At 45.5% G+C, this 24780-nt stretch overlaps 1 protein-coding gene across 1 annotated transcript in view; it reads right to left on the bottom strand.

The window, feature by feature from the left end:
• Positions 1–24780, bottom strand: part of RAD54L (RAD54-like (S. cerevisiae)) — a 26652-nt gene extending 1872 nt beyond the window's left edge. The window contains exons 1-16 of the mRNA XM_005678510.2: positions 24129–24780; positions 23965–24051; positions 22283–22405; positions 13488–13548; positions 12648–12783; positions 12135–12204; positions 11727–12015; positions 11379–11503; positions 7257–7407; positions 4919–5045; positions 3693–3767; positions 3413–3543; positions 2800–2910; positions 2533–2656; positions 1878–1956; positions 1403–1582 (exon numbers count right to left, since the gene is read on the bottom strand). Of these exons, the coding sequence (XP_005678567.2) occupies positions 1403–1582; positions 1878–1956; positions 2533–2656; positions 2800–2910; positions 3413–3543; positions 3693–3767; positions 4919–5045; positions 7257–7407; positions 11379–11503; positions 11727–12015; positions 12135–12204; positions 12648–12783; positions 13488–13548; positions 22283–22405; positions 23965–24051; positions 24129–24131 (1872 nt within the window). The 5' untranslated portion in view covers positions 24132–24780. The remainder of the gene's footprint in view (positions 1–1402; positions 1583–1877; positions 1957–2532; positions 2657–2799; positions 2911–3412; positions 3544–3692; positions 3768–4918; positions 5046–7256; positions 7408–11378; positions 11504–11726; positions 12016–12134; positions 12205–12647; positions 12784–13487; positions 13549–22282; positions 22406–23964; positions 24052–24128) is intronic.

The following is a 24780-nucleotide window of genomic DNA, read 5'->3' as shown; positions in this document are numbered from 1 at the left end:
ACAGTAGGTGATAGAATTTTAAGATCTGCAGCCAGTAAACAGTCCCAGACACACAAAGAAAAAAAATCAAGAGTCTCTTGTTTTAGTAATTAAGAAGTCAACAGTACACTGAAAGCAGGTTCAGTGGCAAAACTGGTGAGACAAGATGAGATGATAGGCTTTAGGAAAATCTGACAGTGAATGAATGGAAAATAACCCTAGGTAGTCACTACAATGGAAGAGAGGGTTGAGAAACTTAATTTTAAGGTGAGAGCTACTTGACCATGTTCATAGACATCAGGGGAATAAAGGAGAAACTGATTAACTAAGAAAGGAAAGAGTGGGGAAAGGGTCTAGAGCAGGGCTGGAATGGTAAGTCCCAAGTAGAAAGGAAGGGAATGATTCTCGTTTGAGAATGGAAAAAAAAGCAGATGTGAGATGGATAGAACAGAGGAAGGCAGGTGAGAGAATTTTAAGTTTGGTAGCCTGCATTTTCTCTGTGAGGTAGAAGACAAAGTCTCTGCAGAAAGAAGGAAAGACAGGATTAGGAGGAAACCTGAGGGAAAAACTTGAAGTGGCTGTTGAAGGATATGAGATACAACCCAGCTCAAAATGGAGAATGTGAACTTACGGTAGTGTCAATCTAAAAATGCAAGTTTTATCTGGTGCAGAAGCTGCAAACAGCTGTAATGATCCAAGACTAGGTATTACAGGAAGAGTGGCAGAAAGGATGCACAGGGAGGATCAGGCAGAATAGTAAGGGAAGTCAAGCCTGATTGAGAGGAACTGGGGCAGGTAGTAACTAAGGACATAAGACTGAAACAGATGTAGAGGTCAAGGAAACATGAAGGCTAGAGTGCTGGAAAACTGCATGGCCCCTGAAGTCACCCAGGAAGATAGCTGGATTTGTGGAAGTAATGAAGACTGAGCTGGTGTCCAGACTTATTAATGAATTAGACAAACAGCAGAAGGCAGATAACTGTAGCAAGGAAGAAAAGAGGGTAGTTAAGTAAGGCATCATGAGCTTCAGAAGAGGTACTATAGGATGGACGGTCTGATTGATCACTGAGAACCTGGAGAATGCCAATACCACCACTTAGACCCATAAGATGGAATGTAAGAAGACTACAAGGCAAGCGGCACAGAAGAAATCAGGTTTAAGAGAAAGCAAGTGTCCTGTGAAAAGGATGAGGCCATAGGGGAGTTTATTATCTACAGGTATCCAGAGAGCACAGTAAAAAGGATCTGACGAACAGGGTAGAGAGAGGGGAGAGAGCAGAATGAAGGGCTCCAGGCTAAGCCCATACCTTGCTCACCACTACAGGCGGAGGGGCCACACAGAGGCAATGAGAAACACCCAAGGTGATCCTGAAGGTCTTATTCCATGACCCACCCCTACTCTGAACATTACCACCATCCTTACAGAGAGTAGGCGATAGATATAGCAGGTCTTCTTTTGACCATCACGCCAGACCCGGGCCATGGCTTGTTCATCATTGGCTGGGTTCCAGTCAGGGTCAAACATGACCAGTCGGTTAGCCCCGATGAGATTGAGGCCACAGCCCCCAGCTTTGCTACTTAGCATGAAAACAAAGTCAGGACTCTGGAAAAAGAAGGAAAAGAACTGCTTATACCCCAAATTAAGAATCTTACTCAGACCACCCAACTGTTCTCTCACATGTGGACTGCCAGTTTGCCTGCCTACCAGCCAATTTATCAGTCAACAAGCTCAGTTCCCAGCACAGCTTTCATAAACTAGCCTAACCCTACCACACCCACCAGAAAAAAAAAAAAAAAAAAGAGAGGCCCTAAAGCAGAGGCCCCTTATAAATTCTTTAACAACCCTTAGTTCTCATGGTATCACACTGGTAGCATGGGGACAGTGGCCGTGCATTTACCGATGGGTTGTTGAAGCGTTCCACAACCTTGGCTCGCTTCTTAATGGACATCGTGCCATCTAAGCGAACATATAAGTACCTGAAGGGGGATCCAAAGATCAAATCAAGAAGTAAACAGAACACAGTGGGGGAAGGGGAGGGTTGGACAAACTGACTGACATATATACACATAGCTAGTAGGAAGCTGCTGTAACAGGGAGCTCAGCCTGGTGCTATGATGACCTAAAGGGGTGAGATGAGGGAGAGGGAGGTTTAAGAGGGAATATATACTTATGGCTGATTCACATTGTTGTTCAGCAGAAACTAACATGACATTGTAAAACAGTTATCCTCCAATTAAAAAAAAAGGAGTAAGTACAGTGTCCTTGGAGCCAGAGCTACTGAAGAGATAGAACCAACCACTCTCGAAGGTTGTTCATATATAACCTGAAACCCTAAACTCCCAAAGGGACTGGCAAGGAGCTGAGGGGCCAGGACTGTTCTGTGGAGTACCTGAAGGAACAGGGGCTACTCTGTTTGGAGATGGAGCAATAAAGGAACAAACATCTGGAAAGTCCTTCCTGTGCCTGCATTTTGGCCCACATCCACCAATCCAAACGCCTGTTTTTCCTACGAATACAGAAGGTGAGGTATCCCTATGGCAGCTCTTCCCTACCTTCGGGCTCGGCAGAGTTTCTCAAAGAGGTCCAATGTCTGAGTATAATTGGACACCAGCACTACTTTGTCACTGCTGCGGCTTCGGGTCACCGCCAGAATGTAATCAAGGACCAGCATCTTACCTAGGAGATCAACAACTATCAGTCCCAATGCGCTATCCCAGTGGCCAGGATTCTTACTCTTGAGATGGAATAGATCAAGCACAAAGAGACAACCTCCTGTCTCTCTTCCCAGAGGGCCCAAAGACTGGCAGGAAAGGACTCACCTGATAGCTGAGGCTCTAGAGCCTTGGAGTTATAACCAGGGGGAAATATGTCCAAGGTACCTTCAAAGCCATCTTCCTCTTCCACACACTTGTCATAGATTAAAGCTGGATCTAAAAAAAAAAAAAAAAAAACCTCCAAAATGCCAGCTACACTGTGTTCAGAAGTTTCACTTCAGTATTCATTAGAACATCCTCTAGAAACTTAATCTTCCTTAGCACCAGACTTGTTTCCAAAGCCCAGGGTGTAGTCAGCGCCACCTGGGATCATGAGTAGACAATCTTGCTCACGAGTGTGTTCCGTGTTCTCCCAACAAGAGGGGAGTTATACCACAGAGGGCAAAGTTTGTTATTTTTCCCCCGCCCAACATTTTATAGGCACACTTGTGCACACACTCACACAGTCTTGTATACTCCAAGCATCAAACATGGGTCAAGCAAGGATAAGCTAAATTTTCAAAACAAGGGTCTGGTCTAGTGCATGAGCTTATGCCTTGGGAAGGGTTAGAATCACACGTGGCCTCCGTGAAGACTACGGACAAGTTTCAGTAAAGGTGGCTGAACTACCTTCCTCGCTCACTTTCACAGAGGACCCCAGGGCGTGGATCTAACTCACGATTACACAGTTTCTTCAGTGAGGTGATCGAAGAAAGAGAAGACACACTCATCTTGCCCTCACGCAACTCTTCTGCTGGCTTGGCCTGTCTCAAAAACCTCTTGTATAATTCAATCTGAAGGGGTGTCAGCCTTTAAAAAAAAAACCAATAAGATGGGTAGCTGGGTCAGCAGGAAATGCAGAACCACAATTCTGCCTTCTGAGGACACCTTGAGAGCCCAACAATACCTAGGGGCTGAGCTTTTACCCACTCACTCCACATTCCTCAGTTGTTCCGTACCTACAACAAACTACTTGCTCGATCTTCACAGGCAGATATTTAGAAAGGATATCAGATGTCCTCCGTATCAGGCACCTGGAAGAACAAGATAAAAAGGCAAGGGGTTGGGACTTCCCTGGTGGTCCAGTGGTTAAGACTCCACGCTTCCAAAGCAGAGGACACAGGTTTGATGCCTGGTCAGGGAACTAAGATCCCACATGCTGTGCATCCAAATAAATAGATGGTTAAAAAAAAAATGGCAAGGGGCTGATAAAACTGCCATACTAATTACCGGAATAAAAGCTGACACCCGAAGGACCAAGGCTCTTTGTGGTATCAAATGTCAAACACTCATCAGCTCTATGGCAAAGATGTCTATATCAGGGTATCAGCCATGGGAATGGAGATCCTTTCTTAGGGTCTAGCTTGACGGACAACTCTTTCTCTTCTCCTTCAGAATGTTAGCTTATCTTCAAAGGAAGGCAGAGGTCTTCTACTAAGCCTGGTCCTCTGACAGGGAAATGAAGCTGTAAACCATTGAGTCTTTATGGGAGTTTCTCCTTGCATTTGCCCAAATGCCTGCTGCCAAACGGCCCAAGGTTCAGTTAAATTCTGCCCCTATGACCTGGCAGACCAGGAAGGACAGAGATCAGGCACCTGTGCTCCTAGGAGCACACAGACTCTCTTTCCTGTCATCTTAGCCTGAGAGGGAGGTAGCAACTGGCAAAAGCAGGACTCTTCAGGACACAAACCATCAAGTATATATAAGTACAACAGAGGAGCACAGAATATACCTGCACCTGGAGCGATGTGGCCCCCACTGATAAAGCCCCATCAGCTTGGGAGGCATACCACCCATCCTTCAGATCTACTACCTGTCACAGAAAGCTGTGGGATGTGGGAAGAGAAGCTTGGTGCTTTAGATCTGAGACAGACAAAGGAAGCTTCTGAAGTACTAACAATGCTCCAAGGGATACAAAAACTTCCTCAGCAGGATGCTAAGTGGCACCAAACCAGACCACAGGGGCCAAGGCCAGGAAGAAAGCAGGGAATCAGCCTGCCAGACCCCTTCATTTACTCAGTGGCTATTATTGTCAGGGCACCATCCCACTCTCTTCATAGAATCCCACCCCCCAAAGGCCAAGGTCCCAAAGGATTGGCCTTGGATGGCTAAGGAGGTGATTCTGATGACCGAATGTGGGGGGACCCCACAAGAGGTGCTCCTACTGTCACCCCACCCCCATTACCTATTCACAATGCTGGTGAGCTCCCGCAGTCGCTCCTCTCCTACACGTCTATCTTCCTCACTGGCAGCTGCATCTCGACCCTTCAGAATTGGCAATTCAAAATGCTTCTTGAACTCCTGGGCGGTTCCTAAGCACAGGAGAAAAGGCATTAAAGAACGCAGAAAGTAATGACTTTCCCACTGCCAGGAATGGCAGACTACGTTGTCACAGACCAACCTTCCTGCCAAGAACAACAACGCTGAACAAATTGTAGGCAATTTCTATTTGAATGGATCAGAGAGCTACCAAAGCAGCGAAGACTTGAAAGACCGAATATTAAGATAGCAAGTAGATCAAAACTCAAATGTACACCTTAATTGTAAACGGGCCAGGGACTTTCCTAGTGGTCCAGTGGTTAAGATCCCACAGTCCCAATGCAGGGGACACAGGTTCAACCCCTGGTCTGGAAGACTCCACATGCTGCAGGGCAATTAAGCCTGTGTGTCTTAACTACTGAGTCCATGGCCTAGAGTCCTGTGAGCTGCAGTGATCACGAGATTTAACAATTGACATTGGCATTAAATGCATTTTTTAAGGTATATGATTTTTTATGCTGCATACCATTTTTTTTATTTTTTTGGCTGCACTGCATGACATGCATGATCTTAGCTCCCCAACCACGGGTTGAACCTACACCCCATGCAGTAGAAATGCAGTCTTAACCACTGGACCACCAAGGACATCCCTTAAATGCATTTTTTACTTAAGACATTTTCAACTTTTAATGGGTTTAGTGGCACAGAACCCCATCATAAGCTGAGGAAGATCTGTACTGATACATACTACAATGCTGATGAACCTTGAAAACATTATGCTAAGTATGAGAAGCCAAACATAAAAGGTTTCATATTATATGATTCCATTTACAGGAAATATCCAGAACAGGCAAGTACACAGAGACAGAAAATAGACTGGTAGTTGATAGGGGTTGGGGTAAGTGAGGTTGGGAGTGACTGTGAATGAGTACAGGATTTTGTTTTAGTCAGGAATTTAAAAGATCAGGTACCTCACAAAAGTGGATCTCCAAATGGCCAATGAATATATGAAAAGGGGTTCCACTTTTACTCAAAATTAAATAAATGCCAAGAAATATCACTAAGCAATCAGCAGGATGACAAAAAAAAATTAATGTCTTCTAAAGATAAATATTGGTGAATAAAAGCAGAGGTCAGCAATTACAGCCATGGACCAGTCAGCTGCTTCTGCAAAGTTCTATTAGAACATATCCATGCTTGTGCATTTACACGTTACGGCTGCTTTCACGGTACAGCGGCAGAGCTGAGTACCTGTGACAGAGACAGGATGGCCTATGAGTCTACAGTACTTACCATCTAGCCTTTTAAGAAAAAAATTGCTGGCCCCTGATGTAGAAACACTGAAATTCTCATATACTGCTGGTACAATCACTCTGGCAAACTGGATTATTTACTAGGGCTAAACTCATACATAACATATGACCCAGCAATTCCACTTTTATAACAGAGAAATGCCTATTATTCTCAGGTAAAGTACAAGAATGTTTATGGGATCATTATTCAAAATAAAAATGGAAATTCAATTGTCTATCCACAGTAGAACTGATAAATTCTGGTATATTAAAAAAAACGGAATAGTATACTAAAACGAAAAACAAATTGCCATCGACAACAACATGGATTAGTCTCAAACATTATACTGAACAAAACAATCCAGATGCAAAGGAAAATATTCTTTTTACATGAAGCTCAAAAATGGGCACTAACAAACCCTTCCACGGCTATCTATGTACAACAACTGCCCAACCTATGGTTTTTAGGGGCTGGGGGGCAGTGAGGAGTTGCTGCTTAATGGGAAGAGTTCCAGTGCTACAATATGAAAAGTTCTGTAGGTAGATGGTGGTGATGGTTGTACAACAATGTGAATGTATTTAATGACACTAAGTTGCACACTAAATAATGGTTAAAAACAAAACTGCCCAAGATAGTCTTTTCTGAGGCAAGAGCTCTTATAAGGCTGCTAGGATGTGATGAGCGAAAATGCCTGGGGGTAGTAGTCCCATCTGTAGCTCATGGAGACCTTGCCCTGCACAGCCCCTGCCACCTCTCCAGTGGGAAAAAGGGCCAGGGTGGGCCTTGCTAAGCTGCCCCGCAGAGCCAAGGTCTCCCCACAGCTCTGGTACTCCTTGACAAGAGAAGTCTTCCTAAAAGAGTGTCTAGCAATGCACATTTAACTGTGGTCTCCTCTCTCCTCAGCTAGAGTTAGACTCGCAAGGTTACATCAAGGCTCCTCTCCAGTGCAGGAGAAAAGGCCAGATTCTTACCCAGGATTCCCGAGTTGACAAAGTGTACCAAGCTGAAATACTCAAGGAGATCATTCTGGATGGGGGTCCCAGAGATGAGCACCCGCCGGCTGGTGTTCAAGCTGTCCAGGGCCTGATAAGTCTGATTCTCGGAGTTCTTGAGCCTGTGTCCCTGCAAGGAAATTAATTCTCACTGAGGCCTGGGCAGAATGTGGCCTCCCTGACAGCAGCAAAGTCTTGTGTAGACAGGAAAAGAGGAATCAAAAGCATTACAGGTCCTGAGGCCTTGGGAACTGGGCAGGGGCACCAAGAGTGAGAGTTTACCCACTCTCTTGGGGAGAAACAGGCCAGGCTCAAGGACAGATCTTCAGCTTCTAGATCAATGCTACATCCATAAAGCAAGGATTCCCTGTTTCTTCCTCTGCCCCCATCTCCAAAGTCACAGCAGCCTGCCTATCCTCTTCAGGGATCATCCGGACATGTTAGAGACCCAGGCTTTCAGGGAATTCTCCCTCCCCCACTAGCCCAACCATCCTAGAACCTCCTGAGTCAGATGCCTTCTGTATTAGACTCCTGGCTGGACTGTTAGTGGTAAGGAACTTAGTCCAGGTTCCTCCTCCCCTCTTTCCTCAGAACCCATCCAGTTCAGATCTAAAGAAAGAACCTCTCTCTGTATCCCTTCTCAATCCCTGTATCACTGCCACCACCCCTAGCCCTCCCGCCCGGCACTTTATCTCACCAAGGCAGAAACTTTTTAAAGCAGAGACCATGTCAGATTTGCTTTTTAACTTAATGGACAAGACAGAGTTCTCTAGTCAATGTATGTTTCCTGAAGAATGAAATGAATAACCAACATAGCTATTGAAGAATTAGACACAGAATTTTATTTAACAAAATGACTGAATGTTGTATACCTAAAACAAAAACATTTTATGTCAACTGTATCTCAATTTTAAAAAATTTAAAGACATCCTACACAAAATTAAGTTTTTAAATGACTGAAAGCTCAAGCACCAGTCCTGAAACAAAAGGCTAAGACTCCTGAGCTGAAGAGGGAAAAGCAACTTTAAACTTGTGAAGAAATTACCCAAAAGGCCCTGGGGAAATGCGCAGCAATAACTGGAACCCTCTAAACAGAAGCTCCCTGAGGGCAGGCAATCACGGGATTCCCCACGGCCTGACTCCTGCTGCTGCTGCTGCTGCTAAGTCGCTTCAGTCGTGTCAGATTCTGTGCGACCCCAGAGACGGCAGCCCACCAGGCTCCTTCATCCCTGGGATTCTCCAGGCAAGAACACTGGAGTGGGTTGCCATTTCCTTCCCCAATGCATGAGAGTGAAAAGTGAAAGTGAAGTCGCTCAGTCGTGTCTGACTCAGCGACCCCACGGACTGCAGCCTACCAGGCTTCTCCATCCATGGGATTTTTCAGACAAGAGTACTGGAGTGGGGTGCCATTGCCTTCTCCGACCTAACAGGTACTTAAATAACAATTTAATGAACTGAGCTGAACCTTTGTGGGTCTCTGTGGAAGAGAAGGCCAACCCCAGCTCCTGTGAAGCCACTCTGGCTCCAGACCTAGCTCCTGATACCACTGGCCACAAATTTAAAACCCAAACCCTGGCATCTCAGCAAATCAAATATTTGGCTAGATAAAAAGTTGTCAAAGTTCTGGCTGAATTTCTATTCTGGCAGAATTATCAGCTTATCCTTTTAAAAGCAAAAAAAATGATACCAAGATTAAATACCACCACTTCTCTCTCATGAGCCCCATGAATTTAACACATTTCCCCAGCATCTGACTGGTTTTGTGTTCTAGAACTTGTAAAGAAATGTACATGGAACCGACTGAAGCATACAGGGACAGACAGTCCTTCCATAGTCAAGCCAAGTTTCACCCTAAACCAAGCTTTGGTTACATCCAAGGCAGGAGTGGAGAAGAGCCAGGCCTTAAAATCTCAGACCTGGATTCAAGTCCCAGCACTCCCCTAAGCTTCAGTTTCCTAACCTCCAAAACTGAGGTAAGGACGATGTCAGTCCCTCCCATTTATAACACCTTACAAAATGGTTCCATATACCCTCTTTCTTGATCAGGATCATGTCCCTTTCAGGTAGACAATGTGCCGTCTACTGAGAACAGTCTCATCCACAGACACGCTTATAAGCAGCGAAGCCAACACTGATCCCAAGTGTTCTCACTCGCTCTGCCTAACTCAGATTACTATGTGGATCAAGATTTTGTACACAGTTATCATGCTATTATTATCTTTTATTATTTCTGTGTGTTCCAGAGAAAAGCATCAGCCAGGAGGAAGCTGGGAACATGAAAGCCTGGGGAAAAGGCTTTCAGGGATCTGAACAGGACAAACTCCTAGAGTAGGCTGACCCTCTCTTCAGGACTCTGGCTTCCTCAGGTTTCTGACAACATGACAGGGAATGGCAACCCACTACAGTACTCTTGCCTGGAGAATTTCATGGACAGAGGAGCCTAGTGGGCTACAGTCCATGGGTCACAAAGAGTACAACACGACTTTCACTCTCTTACTCTGATAAATAAAAGGTACGTGAGGGGATTCCCAGGTGGTCTAGTGGTTAAGACTCTGCATTCCCAGTGCAGGAGGCCTGGGTTGAATCCCTGGTCAGGGAACTAGATTTCGCATCCCCCAACTAAGAGCCACAGTGAAGATCCCACGTGCTGCCACTAAGACCCAGCACAGCCAAATAAATAAAATTTTTTTAAAAAGGTAGATTAGTATAAGGGAAGGCCAGGACGCTGCAGTGTACAAAGAGGCAGCTTAGAACCTTGTGCCAGTCAGCTCAGAAAACAGGAGAGAATGAGGGAAAAAATGAAACACTATAGAGCAAAACAAAATCTAGACGCCCTCGGTCCTCAAGGGCTCAGCCTGCCATCAGCCTGCCTTCCCTTCCCCTCCCCAACATCCTGGCCTCTAGACGAGGCTCCTGGCACAGTCCCTTTCCATGATGAAGCAAATGCCAGGGCGCTGTGCAGTGGTCACGTGCACACCCCACCTCAATCTGCTAAATCCCTTACTCCTACCAAGGAATGGCCCATCAGGGTATCAGAAGTTGGCAGACATGCCAGATAACGACCCTTCATAAGGACAAAAGTTCAACTGGGAAACAGCTCAGGGCTAGCAAGCATGGTTACCCAGTAAGCTTTTCTTCTTTGCCCCCTCCCCAAAGACCCTCAGATACTAGAGTAATCTATAGTCCCCAAAGCACAGTCAAGCCTGCCATCAGTTGAAAGATGGGGCCAAGTCTTCCAGCCACCCCTCCACTAAAGCCCCAGGGAATGCCCTGACTTTCCCCAAGATGCAAACAAGGTCAGCAGGCTCAGGGCAGCCAAGCCCTCTGAAGACCTGGGAAACTGTTTATACCGGGAAGCTCCCAGCCACCCTCTCTCCTTTCGAAGTAGTAACATCCCTACCACCCTTCATGCACAGTGCTGGAAAAGGCCAGAAAGCAACAACTGCTATACTTCCCTCAGTCCCAGAGAGTCAACACAGGCTCACAATGTGTATGGACTATCCATACAGGACTTTCCTATCACTGTGCACCTGTTCACGGGAGTCCTCTAGCCTACATAAAAATCAGAGGTGACATTTACCAAGGTCTTATGACATACCAGGCACTGTGATAAAAGCTTTCCTTCATTTAATCCTCACAATAATCCCATGAGGCAGATATTATCACCCCATTTTACTGACACAGAGAGGCTTAGGTAGTCAAGTAATTTGTCCAAGGTCATATTACTGGTGTGCAGCAGAAGAGCCAGGATTTGAATAAAGATCTCTCTGACCCTAGAACCTGTTCCCCTAAACCCTGTGCCATGTCTCTCCACCCATCCACATCTCTCCCAGCCTTCAAAGTCCTTTGGTCTAGGAAAACTGTAGAGGGAACAAACCCGGTCAGCCCCAGCACCGCACTCTCCCTGGCACCCCAAGCACCACTCAACCCCTCTTTTGGCAGATTGGTACCCTGGGCTCTCCCTCCCATCTGCTGACTCTGAGGCATATGTTCTGTCCTCAGTATCTCCTAGTAACTAGCACAGCCCTTGGACGGCACTTTTCAGTGGAAAGACACTGACAGACTTTTCTCCCACCACCCAAACAGCAGTACGTCAAGTACCTCATCACATATGACCAGTCCAACACTCCCTTTCTGGAGGACTCCAACGTGAAGGCGGAAAGTCTCATAGGAAATGATGAGGATGGGAGAAGGCACTCTGGCACCACGCTGGTTCATAAATCCTTCTATGACAGAAAAGGTGTCAGGAGAGCAAGTCTGAGAATATGCTAAAGAAAAAACCAGTTTGATGATTCTGTAATTTAGCCTGGAAACAACTAAACTCTTTCTCATGGTAATTCTCATATCTTCCTCCCCCTCCTTGCCCTCGACCCCGGTTATCAGTGAGGATACACTTAAGAAAGAGCAGGTTGTATGGAGGAGTGCAGTCATGTTTGTTAAGGCTCCTACCCAGCTTGTGGTCTATCTCGTCCTTAGAGCCTCCATCGATGGCCAGAGGTTGGATCCTCCCTCCAAGCCATTTCCCAACTTCATTGTACCAGTTCCTCACTAGGCTGGAGGGCGACACCACCACCGCCTTGTCGATTTCCGGCTTGCAGTCTGGACTCTGGCGCAGAAGCGTCCACATCAGGGTGATGCACTGCAGCGTCTTGCCCAGGCCCATCTCATCAGCCATGATGCAGCCATGGCTCCCGGGGATGCGCCGGCCGGTGACACACTCCCACAGGAACTCTACTCCCTGGAGAACAGTGACAGCACTCAGCCCCCTCTGGCACCCCACTGCTGCTGCCCCAGGGATGACAGCCTCTCAGGCCCAGCCGCTGCCCCAGCCCAAACCTCACCCCCACCCCCATTCACCTCTCTCTGATGAGGCCTCAAGACCTTACTCAAAATAGGATCAACAACCACATGGACAGGAAGTTTTTCCCTGAGAAAACACAACACAGAAAACAGAGCTCAGACACGGCAAGGGTACACCCTCAGAACGCTATGTCCTGTGGATCCAGAGGCAGTTGCCTAAGAGAGGATCTCTCTGGCCCGTGCAATCAAACCATAGCAAATTCCTCTCCAGGGTGAGAAAGTGAGGAGACGGGGATGGGTTCCCTATGTCATCACCTCAACATCCCCTGCTCCCCTGAATGAGCCTGGTGGGAAAGGATGAGGAAACCCACCAACTGGACATATCTACACACTCTTCCCCAGGCACTCTCCTCCCCACCTACTCACTCTCTGGATGGTACCGTCGTCATGACAGCACTCTGAAAACACATGCAGGTCCCAGGGTGAAACCACACCAAAAGGCTCTCTGCCCTCCAGGCTCTGTGCACTTACAGAGGACCACAACTGCTCAACAAACACCAATGCACATACTTGTCAAACTTCAGCTGGTCATGGGCGCTCAGTGGGGGAGGCTCGTACAGAACCAAGGCACCTTCTTCCAGGGGGTCATGGAGGGCTCGGCGGACCCCAGCCCGTTTAAGGCCCAATGCCCGAGAGCCCAGAGGACCTAGAAACCAACAATTTGTCACTTGAGCCTCTAAGCTGACGAGCTCCAGCCTGCCCAGGTTAAATGCCTATCCTTCACATAACTTTCCGAAGCTTCCACATGACCCTCTCTTCCCAGTACCTCTCCAGATGTAAGTTGGGCACCTCTGCCTAACCATTAACCGGTTATTACTTCTCAGATATTACTTCTCCGACTCAACGACAAATTTCAGGTCTCTTTCATCTTAAATCAAAACAACCCTGGAAAGGTCTGAAACCCTACGGGGCCTTTCAAGACTGAAAGCTCAAGTTTGCCTCCCCTCGCCAGCCCGAGTTAGCACAACGCTCTATCCTTTGTACAGAGGGGAAAACCTGCAGAACCTAGACCTCCGACAGTCAACCTTGTAACCCTTGTAAAGGAAATGCTACTGGACTCACTTGGACGGACCGGAGCCTGGGTCCATCAGCCGCCCTGGCCACCAGAAGCTTCCTGCACACTGGCACATCCCCACCAAGATGAGGGGCACTTAGTCTTGGTAACCCTTGCTGAACTTATCAAACACAGACCTCATGCAGGCCCCGGGAGGGTCACCCCACACATAGTCATCACTGGACTGGCATTTTTAACTCCAAGGTAAGCTTGTACTTACAAAAGCAGGTGTTATGATCTATTTGGGCATATTCACACATGACTAATTCAAGAAACAGAAGAGTCTCCACTTTTACCTTGATAATTTGGAATGGGGATTTTGAAAGGCTTTGACAAAATGCTTCGAATAAATGTTTCCTAAAAAGAGAAGAAACAAGGATTCAGGACTGCTTGGAGATGTTATGGGATATTTTTATAAACACAGTCAAAAATGCCCATGTAAGCATCATAATATATTTAGAGCACTGTAGCTTGACTACATCTCATTCAGATGCATCTAGAACAGAAGATGTGCTCCATATTAAATTATTAGGTTTTGTACAATGGCTTTCATCTTTGAGGCTTTGCACGAGGTACCACAAATCCCCAGGGACAGGACAGTGCCAAAGCAAGTACCTGGCCTTGGTCAACCACAAGACTCAGAACTTCTAGCTCATGAAAGATCACGCCAAGCAAGCATACCTAACTATTCCCTAGGCTGCAGTGCCTTAAGAAAGCACCACAAACTGCCCGATCCCAGTACTAACAGAACTCTCAAGTCTAGATTCAACCACTGTCCTACAGGGCTACATCTTTCCAAGCATAGCTCACACTTCTTTTGTAATCTCTGATCAATCCTGCTTACTGCATCTAATTCCCATATCAATTTTTACATCAGCCTCCTTGGGAACTAAACAGCCCTTCTAAGAGTAGTGGTCACAGGAGAAAAAGGAGCAGAGGTTATCAGTAAAATAATGTTGATAACAACCAAAATGACAGCAATAATGACGACTAATAATGTATGTCAGACGCAGTGCTAAGTCCTTGCGTTCACGTTACCAATCCTCATTAATAGCTCTTTGAGGTCTGTATATTACTGGCACCCCTATTTTACAGATGAGCAAATTGAGGCTAAGTGGTTTCCCAAGTCACACAACCATGACATCTGTAGGACTTTCCTGATTCCAGGGCTTTTATTTGTCACAGATGGGCAATATGGCTTCCTAACCCAACCTGTTTGAGTATAGCATGTGGATCAGCCCAGAGTCAACAGCTTCCTGCATGGAATGGTACAAGAGAGGGGAAAATATGAGCCAAGAGGACATGAGAGAGAGGGCAAGCCAATCACCAAAAGAGCCAGGGACAAGGATGACAAGAAGTCTCTGTGCCATCACTTCAGCCTGGAATCAGCACTGGGTTACTGGGCTGGGGCAGAAGGAGAAGCCCACAGTATCAGCTCCTGAGCTAACTGACAACTCCCATCTAAGTTCTCATCTATAGACACCTGCGCCCTCTAGGGAATTACAATAGCCTGTGAACCTCAACAAAATAAGAGTTAGGCAAGAGAGCAAGGAGAAAACAAGAGCAGAAACGTTGAAGGCAGTCTCAATGGAATACATTAGTAGGAAAGTAATGAAAAATACTCCCTTCTAGCAAAAAGGCAGTTTAATAGGGGGAAAAAAAAAAGGCAATTGCCCTGAAATTTTTATCTTTTTATTCTGATCCATCTGTATAGATTATAAATTAAATTCTAGAAACTCAATGTACTTTAAAGAAGAAGAATACAATGACTATATATGGCAATGTATTGCAAGATAGAAAAGAAACGTGGAGAACTGAACTTCATCACCATGCTTAAATAACACAAGGCCAGGGTTGGAGAAAGGCTCCAATTCTTTATTTGCATATTTCTTTGCAGCAGAATAAAATTTTTTTATTGTTTTTAATTATCAAGAAACAATAATGAGAAACTTATACATGAAAGATGCTAACAAAAAGCTACCATTAAGTCAAAGAAGAAGAAAAGGAAAAAGATGGACTCAATTTCTTCCCTAACTTGGCATCAATTCTGCTTTTAATTCCAAAACTGAGATATTATTTTCAAGATTATCAATTTAAGAGGCTAGTATTAAAGCTCTAAGTAGCCAAGAATGTATGCTCCAAATTTAAAAAGACTTTCATTAAAACCCAGGAGCCACAAGTTCTGCAGGTAGAAGTGCAGGCTTGTGGAACTACTGTGGAGGGAGGCGAGGACCCCTGGCTAAAACCATCTGAGGGCACAGCCTGCAAGACTTGCAATGCAGCTTCCAAGAATCAGGTCTGGGAATAGTCACTAGACTCTGACAGAGGCAGGCGAGAAAGCATGCTCTCACTCGGTTCATTTAGTTACTGAAAATCCACACCACCCTTTGCTCCTGATGATAGAAGAGGGAGAACATTCCTCCTCCCCACCAAGGTCAAGGCTTCCCTCTCCCAGTCATTCTATCAGGCCTGCCTGATCTTTCTCTATCTCAAGCTTCTCCCTCTACCAGCTCTTTCTCACCAGCACTTAAGACATACTTAACTCTCTCCTATCTTAAAAACAAAATGTCCTTTGACCTCATATCGCCACCCCTTCAAACTTCTAGAAAAAGTAGTCTGTTTCCCCCTTATCTCCCACTCCTCCTATCTTCTGAAATGATTCTGCCTAAGGTCACCAATGGCCTACAAGACCTTAACTCCAAGAGATATTTTTCTACCCTATCTTACTAGACAAAGCTGGTCACTCTTTCCTCTCAAATAGTCTCTGCTTTTGACTTCCATGACACCATTCTCCCACTATTTTGTCTTTCTGGGACTTTACACTCAGTCGCCTAACGGGCTCCTCTTCTTCTGCCCAATCCCTTTAAAAGTCAGTGTTTCTCAGGGTTTGACCTTAAGTTCTTCTGACTATACATTCAAATGGACACACCAATACAGTTTTTGGAGGTGTCAAACTCTATGCCAATCACCTCAAGTCTATTTCCAGTCCATAACACTCTCCTAGGTACCACATGTACATGTGCAAACCTAGACAACCCACAGGACTTAAAACTCACTGTGTCTAAGGCTGCCCCCAGGGCTGCACTGACTTCTGTAGTCCTAAAGCATTGTTTTCCTTTGGGGATCCTCCCTCCACAGCTTTCACACAGGCTGTTCCCTTTACCTGGAACACTTCCTGCTCTTTCACCTGACAAACTCCTCACAGTCTTCAGGACCCGACCTCATCAGCATGTCCCTCAGATTCGAGTCTCCACCAGCCTCCAGCCTGTTAGGCCTCCTGTTTGCAAACTCTCACCACCCTCACACTTATCTCATAAGATAAATCCTGAATAAAAACAGTTCCAGAGGACTAATACTACTTTTTTAAGCTCAGGAAACAATTAAACAATATTACTTTAGTGAATTATATACATACGGTAAAACTATCACAAAAAGCAAGGGGTGATGAACATAGTTAGGATGGTGGTACCTCTGGGAATGGGAAAAGAATTATGACTGAGATGATGTTCTAGCCCTGGGTGGTGGGTTCACAGGAGTTATTTTGGTTTATATCTTACATATATTATACATATGTTTCTGTATTCAACAAATAGTATGTAAAATGTTTTCTGAATGCATAAATAACTAACCTCCATTACACATTCCTGTCATCATATTCCCATTTTTCCTTCAAAATGTCCCTAGAAAGGAAAAACACAATCCCGTGTCTCTACCATTGCAACAAAAACAACAAAACACCTAGGAATAAACCTTGCTACAGGACAGCCTTGGTGGTCCAGCGGTTAAGAATCCACCTGCCAATGCAGGGGACATGGATTTGATCCCTGATCTGGGAAGATTCCACATGCTGAAGAATCAGTATTGTAGCCTCCGTCACAACTACTGAAGCCCTTGCACCCTAGAGCCCATGATCCACAAGAGAAGCCACTGCAATGAGAAGCCCACTCATAGCAACTACAGAGCAGCACCTGCTTACCACAACTAGAGAAAGCCTGTGGGCCGCAACAAAGATCCAGCACAGGCGGAAAAAAAAAAAAAAAAAATCCTACCTACAGAGGCAAAGGCCCTAAGGTCCTGCTTATTTAATTTATATGCAAAGTACATCATGCGAAATGCCCAGCTGGATGAAGCACAAGCTGGAATCAAGATTGCCAGGAGAAATATCAATAACCTCAGATATGCAGATGACACCACCCTTATGGCAGAAAATGAAGAGGAACTAAAAAGCCTCTTGATCAAAGTGAAAGAGGAGAGTGAAAAAGTTGGCTTAAAGCTCAACATTCAGAAAACTAAGATCATGGCAGCTGGTCCCATCACTTCATGAAAAATAGATGGGGAAACAATGGAATCAGTGACAGACTTTATTTTCTTGGGCTCCAAAATCACTGCAGATGGTGACTGCAGCCATGAAATTAAAAGTTTACTCCTTGGAAGAAAAGCTATGACCAAAAAAAAAAAAAAAAGGAAAGAAAAGCTATGACCAACCTAGACAGCATATTAAAAAGTAGAAACATTATTTTGCGGACAAAGGTCCATCTAGTCAAAGCTATGGTTTTTCCAGTAGTCATGTATGGATGTGAGAGTCGGGACTATAAGAAAAGCTGAGCACTGAAGAATTGATGCTTCTGAACTGTGGTGTTGAAGACTCTTGAGAGTCCCTTGGACTGCAAGGAGATCAAATCAATCAATTCTAAAGGAAATCAGTCCTGAATACTCATTGGAAGGACTGATGCTAAAGCTGAGGCTCCAATACTTTGGCCACCTGATACAAAGAAGCAACTCATTAGAAAAGACCCTGATGCTGGGAAAGATTGAGGCAGGAGGAGGAGACAACAGAGGATGAGATAGTTGGATGGCATCACCGAATCAATGGACATGAGTTGGAGTAAACTCTGGGAGTTGGTGATGGACACGGAGGCTCTGGAGTGCTGCAGTCCATGGCGTCACAAAGAGTTGGACACGACTGAGCAACTGAACTGACTGACAGAGGCAAAAGGCCTGTATGCAGAAAAGTATAAGATACTGATGAAAGAAATTAAAGATACAAACAGATGGAGATATCCCATGTTCTTGGATTGGAAGAATCAATATTGTGTAAACGTAAATGAGTATACCACCCAAAGCAATCTATAGATTCAATGCAATTCCTATCAAATTACCAATGGCATTTTCCATAGAACTAGAAAAGAAAATTTTACAATTTATATGGAAACAGAAAAGACCTTGAATAACTAAAGCAATCCGGAGAAACAAAAATGAAGCTAGAGGAATCAGGCTCCCTGACTTCAGACTATACTACAAAGCTACAGTAATCAAGACACTGGCTCAAGAACAAAAATATAGACCAATGGAAAAAGACAGACAGTCCAGAGATAAACCCACACCCATGGTCATCTTATCTATGACAAAAGAAGCAAGAAAATACAATGGAGAAAAGACTTCAATAAATGGTGCTGTGAAAACTGGACAGCTACATGTAGAAGAATGAAATTAGAACACTTCCAAACACCACACACAAAAATAAACTCAAAATGGGTTAAACACCTGAATGTAAGGCTATACACAATAAAACTCTTAGAGGGAAACAGGCAAAACACTCGGATCTTTTTTGATGCACCTCCTAATGAAAATAAAAACAAACAAATGAGACCTAATTAAAAGTAAAACCTTTTGCACAGTAAAGGAAACCAAAAACAAGACAAAAAGAAAACCCTCAGAATAGGAGGAAATATTTGCAAATGAAGAAACTGAAAAAGCATTAATCTCCAAAATATACAAATAGCTCATGCAGCTCAATATCAAAAAAACAACCCAATCAAAAAACGGGCAGAAGACGTAAATAGACATTTCTCCAAAGAAACCATACAGATGGCCAAACAAACACATGAACATAACTAATTATTAGAGGAATGCAAATCAAAACTACAATGAGGTATGAACTCACACCCATCAAAATGGCCATCATTAATAAAATCTACAAACAATAAATGCTAGAGAGCGAGTGAAGACAAGGAAGTCCTCTTGCACTGTTGTTGGGAATATAAACTGGTACAAACACTATGGAGAACAGTATGGAGGTTCCTTAAAAAAAACCCAAAATAGAACAGCAATCTCACTACTGGACATATACTCAGAGAAAACCATAATTTACAAAGACACATGTAGTGGTCAGTTGTGTCCGACTCCTTATGAACCCATGGACCACAGCCTGCCAGGCTCCTCTGTCCATGGGATTTCTCAGGCAAGAATACTGGAGTGGGTTGTCATTTCCTTCTCCAGGGGATCTTCCCGACCCAGAGATCAAACTCTTATCTCCTGCATTGGTAGGCAGATTGCTTACCACTGAGCCACCTGGGAAGCTCACACCTGAAACACAACACTATAAATCAACTATACTCCAATAAAAATTTAAAAAATGAAATATCAACTCTCTAAAGCAAAAAATAAAGTTATTACAAAATGACTATACTCCCTTGTGTTGCACGTCCTTGTTGCTTATTTTATATAAAAAAAAAAGACTGATGTATCCCAATGTTCACTGCAGCACTACTTACAATAGCCAGAACAAGGAAGTAACCTAAATGTTCACCAACAGTGGAATGGATAAAAAATAGATAGTATATATGTGTGTGTGTGTCCACAATGGAATTAGCCATAAAAAGGAATGAAATTGGGTCATTTGTGGACACATGGATGGACCTGGATATTGTTATAAATGAGTGAAGTAAGCCAGAAAGAGAAAAACAAGTATCATGTATTAACGTATATACGTGGAATCTAGAAAAATGGTATAGATGATCTGATCTGCAAAACAGAAAGACACACAGAAGTAGAGAACAAAGGCATGGACACCAAAGGGGAAAGGGAGAGGGTGGGATGAATTGGGATTGACATATATACACTCTTGATACTACGTATAAAATAACTAATGAGAATCTACTGTATAGCTCAGGGAACACTCTTCAGTGCTCCGTCGTGACCTAAATGGGAAGGAAATCCAAAAAGAGGGGAGATATATACACATATGGCTGATTCACTTTGCTGCACAGCAGAAATTAACACAACACTGCAACTATACTCCAATAAAAATTTTAAAAAACAATCTTGCGTCTCCTCTGTTCTCAGTACTACACTATTTCTGACATCTGACATGTGGGTTTTCCACACATCAAGCAAATCTTTGTTTCCACTTGGGTTCCCTACACCTTAATTCCAACACTATGTTCCAGGATAAAGCATCAGAAACAAATCTCAAGTCTAGGTGCTTCTAACCACATAGTGAAAGTCGCTCAATCAGCTCTTTGCGACCCCATGGACTGTAGCCTGCCAGGCTCCTCTGTCCATGGGATTTTCCAGGCAATACTGGGGGGGGATTGCCATTTCCTTCTCCTGGGGATTTTCCCAACGCTGGGATCGAACCCAAGTTTCCTGCATTGCAGGCAGAGTCTTGAAAGGCTCTGACCCCAAGCTACAAATCAAATGTTACCACAACCCCTTCCTTAGATTAATTCACTAGCTGGTTCAGAGAACTCAGATTAAGTTTACTTACTAGATTACTGGTTTATCACAAATGATATTAAAAGATATGAATGAATAGCCAGATGAACAGACACACAGAGGAAGGAGGTCTGGAAGAGCGGTGAACACTGGAGCTTGGAGCTTCCAGCATGCCTCTTCCTGACTTTCTGCTCACTAACCAGAAGTTCTGCTGCTGCTGCTGCTAAGACACTTCAGTCGCATCCGACTCTGTGCGACCCCAGAGACAGCAGCCCACCAGGCTCCCGCATCCCTGGGATTCTCCAGGCAAGAACACTGGAGTGGGTTGCCATTTCCTTCTCCAAGGCATGAAAGTGAAAAGTGAAAGTGAAGTCGCTCAGTCATGTCCGACTCAGCGACCCCACGGACTACAGCCTACCAGGCTCCTCCGTCCATGGGATTTTCCAGGCAAGAGTCCTGGAGTGGGGTGCCATTGCCTTCTCCGGGGAAGTTCTCCAAACTCTCCCAAACCTTTTGTGTTTCTGAGGAGGCTTTTGACACAGGTTGGACTAATTAAACATTGACCATTGTTGGGCTGGTTCCCCTGGCAACCAGTCCCAAAGTTAAGTGCTTTCCAAAGTCATCTTATTAGCAAACTCAGGTGTGGCTGAAAGGAGTTCATTAGGAATAACAGAAGACATCTTGATCCCTCTTATCATTTAAATTCCAAAGGTTTTTGGAGCTGTGTCTTGGTGTCCTTCAGAAGGTTTAGAGGAACAAAAAAAAAAAAAAAAAAAGAAGGTTTAGAGGAAAAAGCCTTGGATGGAGCCAGGCAGATCTGCGGAGAAGGCGATGGCACCCCACTCCAGTACTCTTGCCTGGAAAATCCCATGGACGGAGGAGCCTGGTAGGCTGCAGTCCGTGGGGTCTCGAAGAGTCGGACACGACTAAGTGACTTCACTTTTACTTTTCACTTTCATGCACTGGAGAAGGAAATGGCAACCCACTCATGTTCTTGCCTGGAGAATCCCAGGGATGGGGGAGCCTGGTGGGCTGCCGTTTCTGGGGTGACACAGAGTCGGACACAACTGAAGGAACTTAGCAGCAGCAGCAGGCAGATCTGACAATTTTGTAACTTTAAGCAAATTATTTAACCCCTCTAGGATTCAGCTTCCTTATCTTAAAAAAATGAGTTGCATGAGATAATGCACATAACCTGCCATGGTGGTGATTACTTTTGATTTTACTAAAGGATACAGTGAAAGCTATAGGACTCTGGTACTTCTTAAAAGCCATTATGCAGAATCAGAGACAGTTCTCTGATGGGTTCCAACACCTTGCCTAAATGGGAAGGTCTTCACTCTCTGCACCTTCTTGTCATCAGCAGTCTCAGCCACCTGAGAGTTGGTGCCCAAGTAGCTATAACAAGGGGAATTCCAAGTCAGGTACACTAAGAAAATCTCTAAGAAAAGAGGCCTTTTCCAGGCTCCGGGAGCTGTGGCCAGGCCCTAAGCTCCCACTAAAGCATCTGCTGACTACTGTGTGAGGACTCAGGGAGCCTCCCTAAACAAAAGAGGGCACACACAGACATCGACAGGTTATAGCTAGGGCTTACATGTTGACTGCTGTCCAGACAGGGTGGTCGATTCGTTAGTTGAGTCAAAGGTTTCCGAAAAGGAGACAGGAAACACTCCTGGCTCTGGGTCTCACAGCTGGATTTCTTAGGTTTCTTAGGAGTCTAGGAGAGAGAATTGGGGAAGGTGAAGTCTGGATGATACAGAGTTAGCCACAATGACAACTAATATTTAAAATCTCATTAAGCGTAAAGCACTGTGCTAAACTCTTCACATGTGTCATCATATATCATCTTCACAGTAATCCTAGAATACTTGTTTACATCCTGATGTAACAGTGAGAACACTGGAGCTTAGTGAAGTTAAAGAACTTGCCTAATTTGAGGGGCAGTGAAAAGTAAGTCACTCAGTCCTGTCCAACTCTGGCTCCCCATGGACTATACAGTCCATGGAATTCTCCAGGCCAGAATACTGGAGTGGGTAGCCATTCCCTTCCCCAGGGGATCTTTCCGACCCAGGAATCAACCAGCACTGCAGGCGGATTCTTTCCAACTGGGCTATCAGGGAAGCCCCGAGGGGCAACGGAAGAAGTGAATGAAGTGGGCCTGTGATGGGTAAGTCCATCAGTAGCATAGTCAAGCTGCCCACAGATCTTCACTCCAAAAGCCCCAAGGAATGACTGAGTGACTCTCTGCTTTCCTCCCAGGGTTTACCAATGGAGGGCAAGAGTAGAGCTGCTCCCAACTCCCAGGCCGCTCTCATCAGTCCCCACCATGTCTGTGAGAACACCATCACTGAAAGCATTTTCTGGAGCAACCAGGAGCAGACAACACCAAGTGCTGTCCCAAGTTCAAGTCTGAGACCCATGTAAGTGGCAAGGGACAGCCAAGGCAGCCTGCACACCAGCAGTGCAGCTACAGAATGAGCCCCACTGAGCCATCAGGCAAGAATCCACTTGTAGCAGCTTGCCAAGGTATCTGAAGCTACAAGGCACACCTGAAACAAACACCAGACCCCTTCCACTCTCTCCATAGGCTTTTACTCACATGTTGCAACCACCCCAAACTGCCTTCTAGATATTTCTTAGCTAATCCCTTCCTCCAAAGTTCCAATGGTCAAACCACTGCTTCTTGAATTGCTCTCTCTGAAGAGCATGCTAAATCATCATCCTACTGATTTAGGTTACATAGGTCCTACCACAGCTAGCCCCAAAAAGCCTCCAAGGCAGGGCCCAGTCCAAAGTCAAACGTGGTGCCCTTGATTATCTGCAGGGACTGGAGGGGCGGCACCACCCCTCCAATCAAGGTCCAAGGAAGCTCAGATTCTACCATAGGCCCAGGGCACCCTACTGTTCTGTGACACTGGGCAGGTGACAAAGAGAAAAAAGAGCTGCTAGTTGCTGCTGGGGCGTCCTCCCCCTTTTTCCCAAGGGAGCCAAAGGGTCCAACCCAATCAGCTCTTTGCTTTGGAACATAGCAAATTTTCCTATCAGGAAAACTGAGGCATACTAGCTTTTAGTGAGCACCTTGAGGACAAAGATTTTTATCCAGTTCGATGCCTGACACATAGTAAGCACTCACTAACAGAACAGTAAGCACTGAAACGCTTCTGGAGGTGACAGGGTACATTTCATGAAACTCCAGAAACCAAGTCTAGGATTCCTCTCTGCCTAAACAGCCCTGCAACCCCACGTTCCCTATCCCCTTGAGGGCAGAGTACTCACCACTGCTCCAGGCTGCCAGTCTTCATCATCAGAGGGTCCGTCTTCCGGTTTTCTCTTGGCCAGCTGGCTTGGAGCTAAGCTCCTCCTCTGTAAGAGGAGAACGGAAACAGTCCATTAGACCCAGCCATAGTGCTAGCCACAGTCTCCCATAGGCCCATACTTACCATCCTGGACCCAGGAATATAAAATGTCAAGTACCCATTAGGCAAAGGTCAAAGGCACACAGCAGCTGAGAATGTAGAACCAGCCTACTAAAGAGCGGGCTGCTATTCTATTGAAAGCATGGGCTAATTAAAGGAGCAGGGATGGAGGGAATACAGCCAGGGGCTGAGCTTTGGGCCCGAAGTATGAAGAGTGTCGGTCTCCAGGTAGCCGAGGCGGGAGAGAAGGGCAAAAAGGAAGTACCCAATCAGAAATAGGTAGAGGTCTAGGATGGGGGGAAGAGGCAGGGGAAGAGACTGCCAGACTGGGCAGAGGGGAGTCGGGATAACGGCCCCAGATGGACCTGAAGGCAGGGGGTAGTAGCGGTGGGGGGAGGGGGAAGGGTGAAAATCTGAGGCCTGGGGAGGGCGAGTCCGGAGAAGGGATTTCCCAGGTCGGAGTGCGGATGCGAGCCTGAGGGAGGCCGAGCAGGGGCCCAGGCAGGACACGGAGAAGACCCGGGCTTGGGAGGGGAATCCCAGGCAAGGCTGGAAAGAGCCGCACAGCTGAATCCCAAGCACTGCCGCTTAGCCTTCCTCTACCCAAAGCGCGCGTTAACAGCCGCCAGGACTCCCGGGACCCGCCAGGCCCGGTCAATCGAACCTCCCGCGGTGC

This window comes from Capra hircus, chromosome 3, assembly GCF_001704415.2.
Source record: "Capra hircus breed San Clemente chromosome 3, ASM170441v1, whole genome shotgun sequence".
NCBI classification, from domain to species: Eukaryota; Metazoa; Chordata; class Mammalia; order Artiodactyla; family Bovidae; genus Capra; species Capra hircus.
The sequence above is the reverse complement of the archived record's forward strand: the minus strand, read 5'-3'. Positions and strand labels throughout refer to the sequence as shown.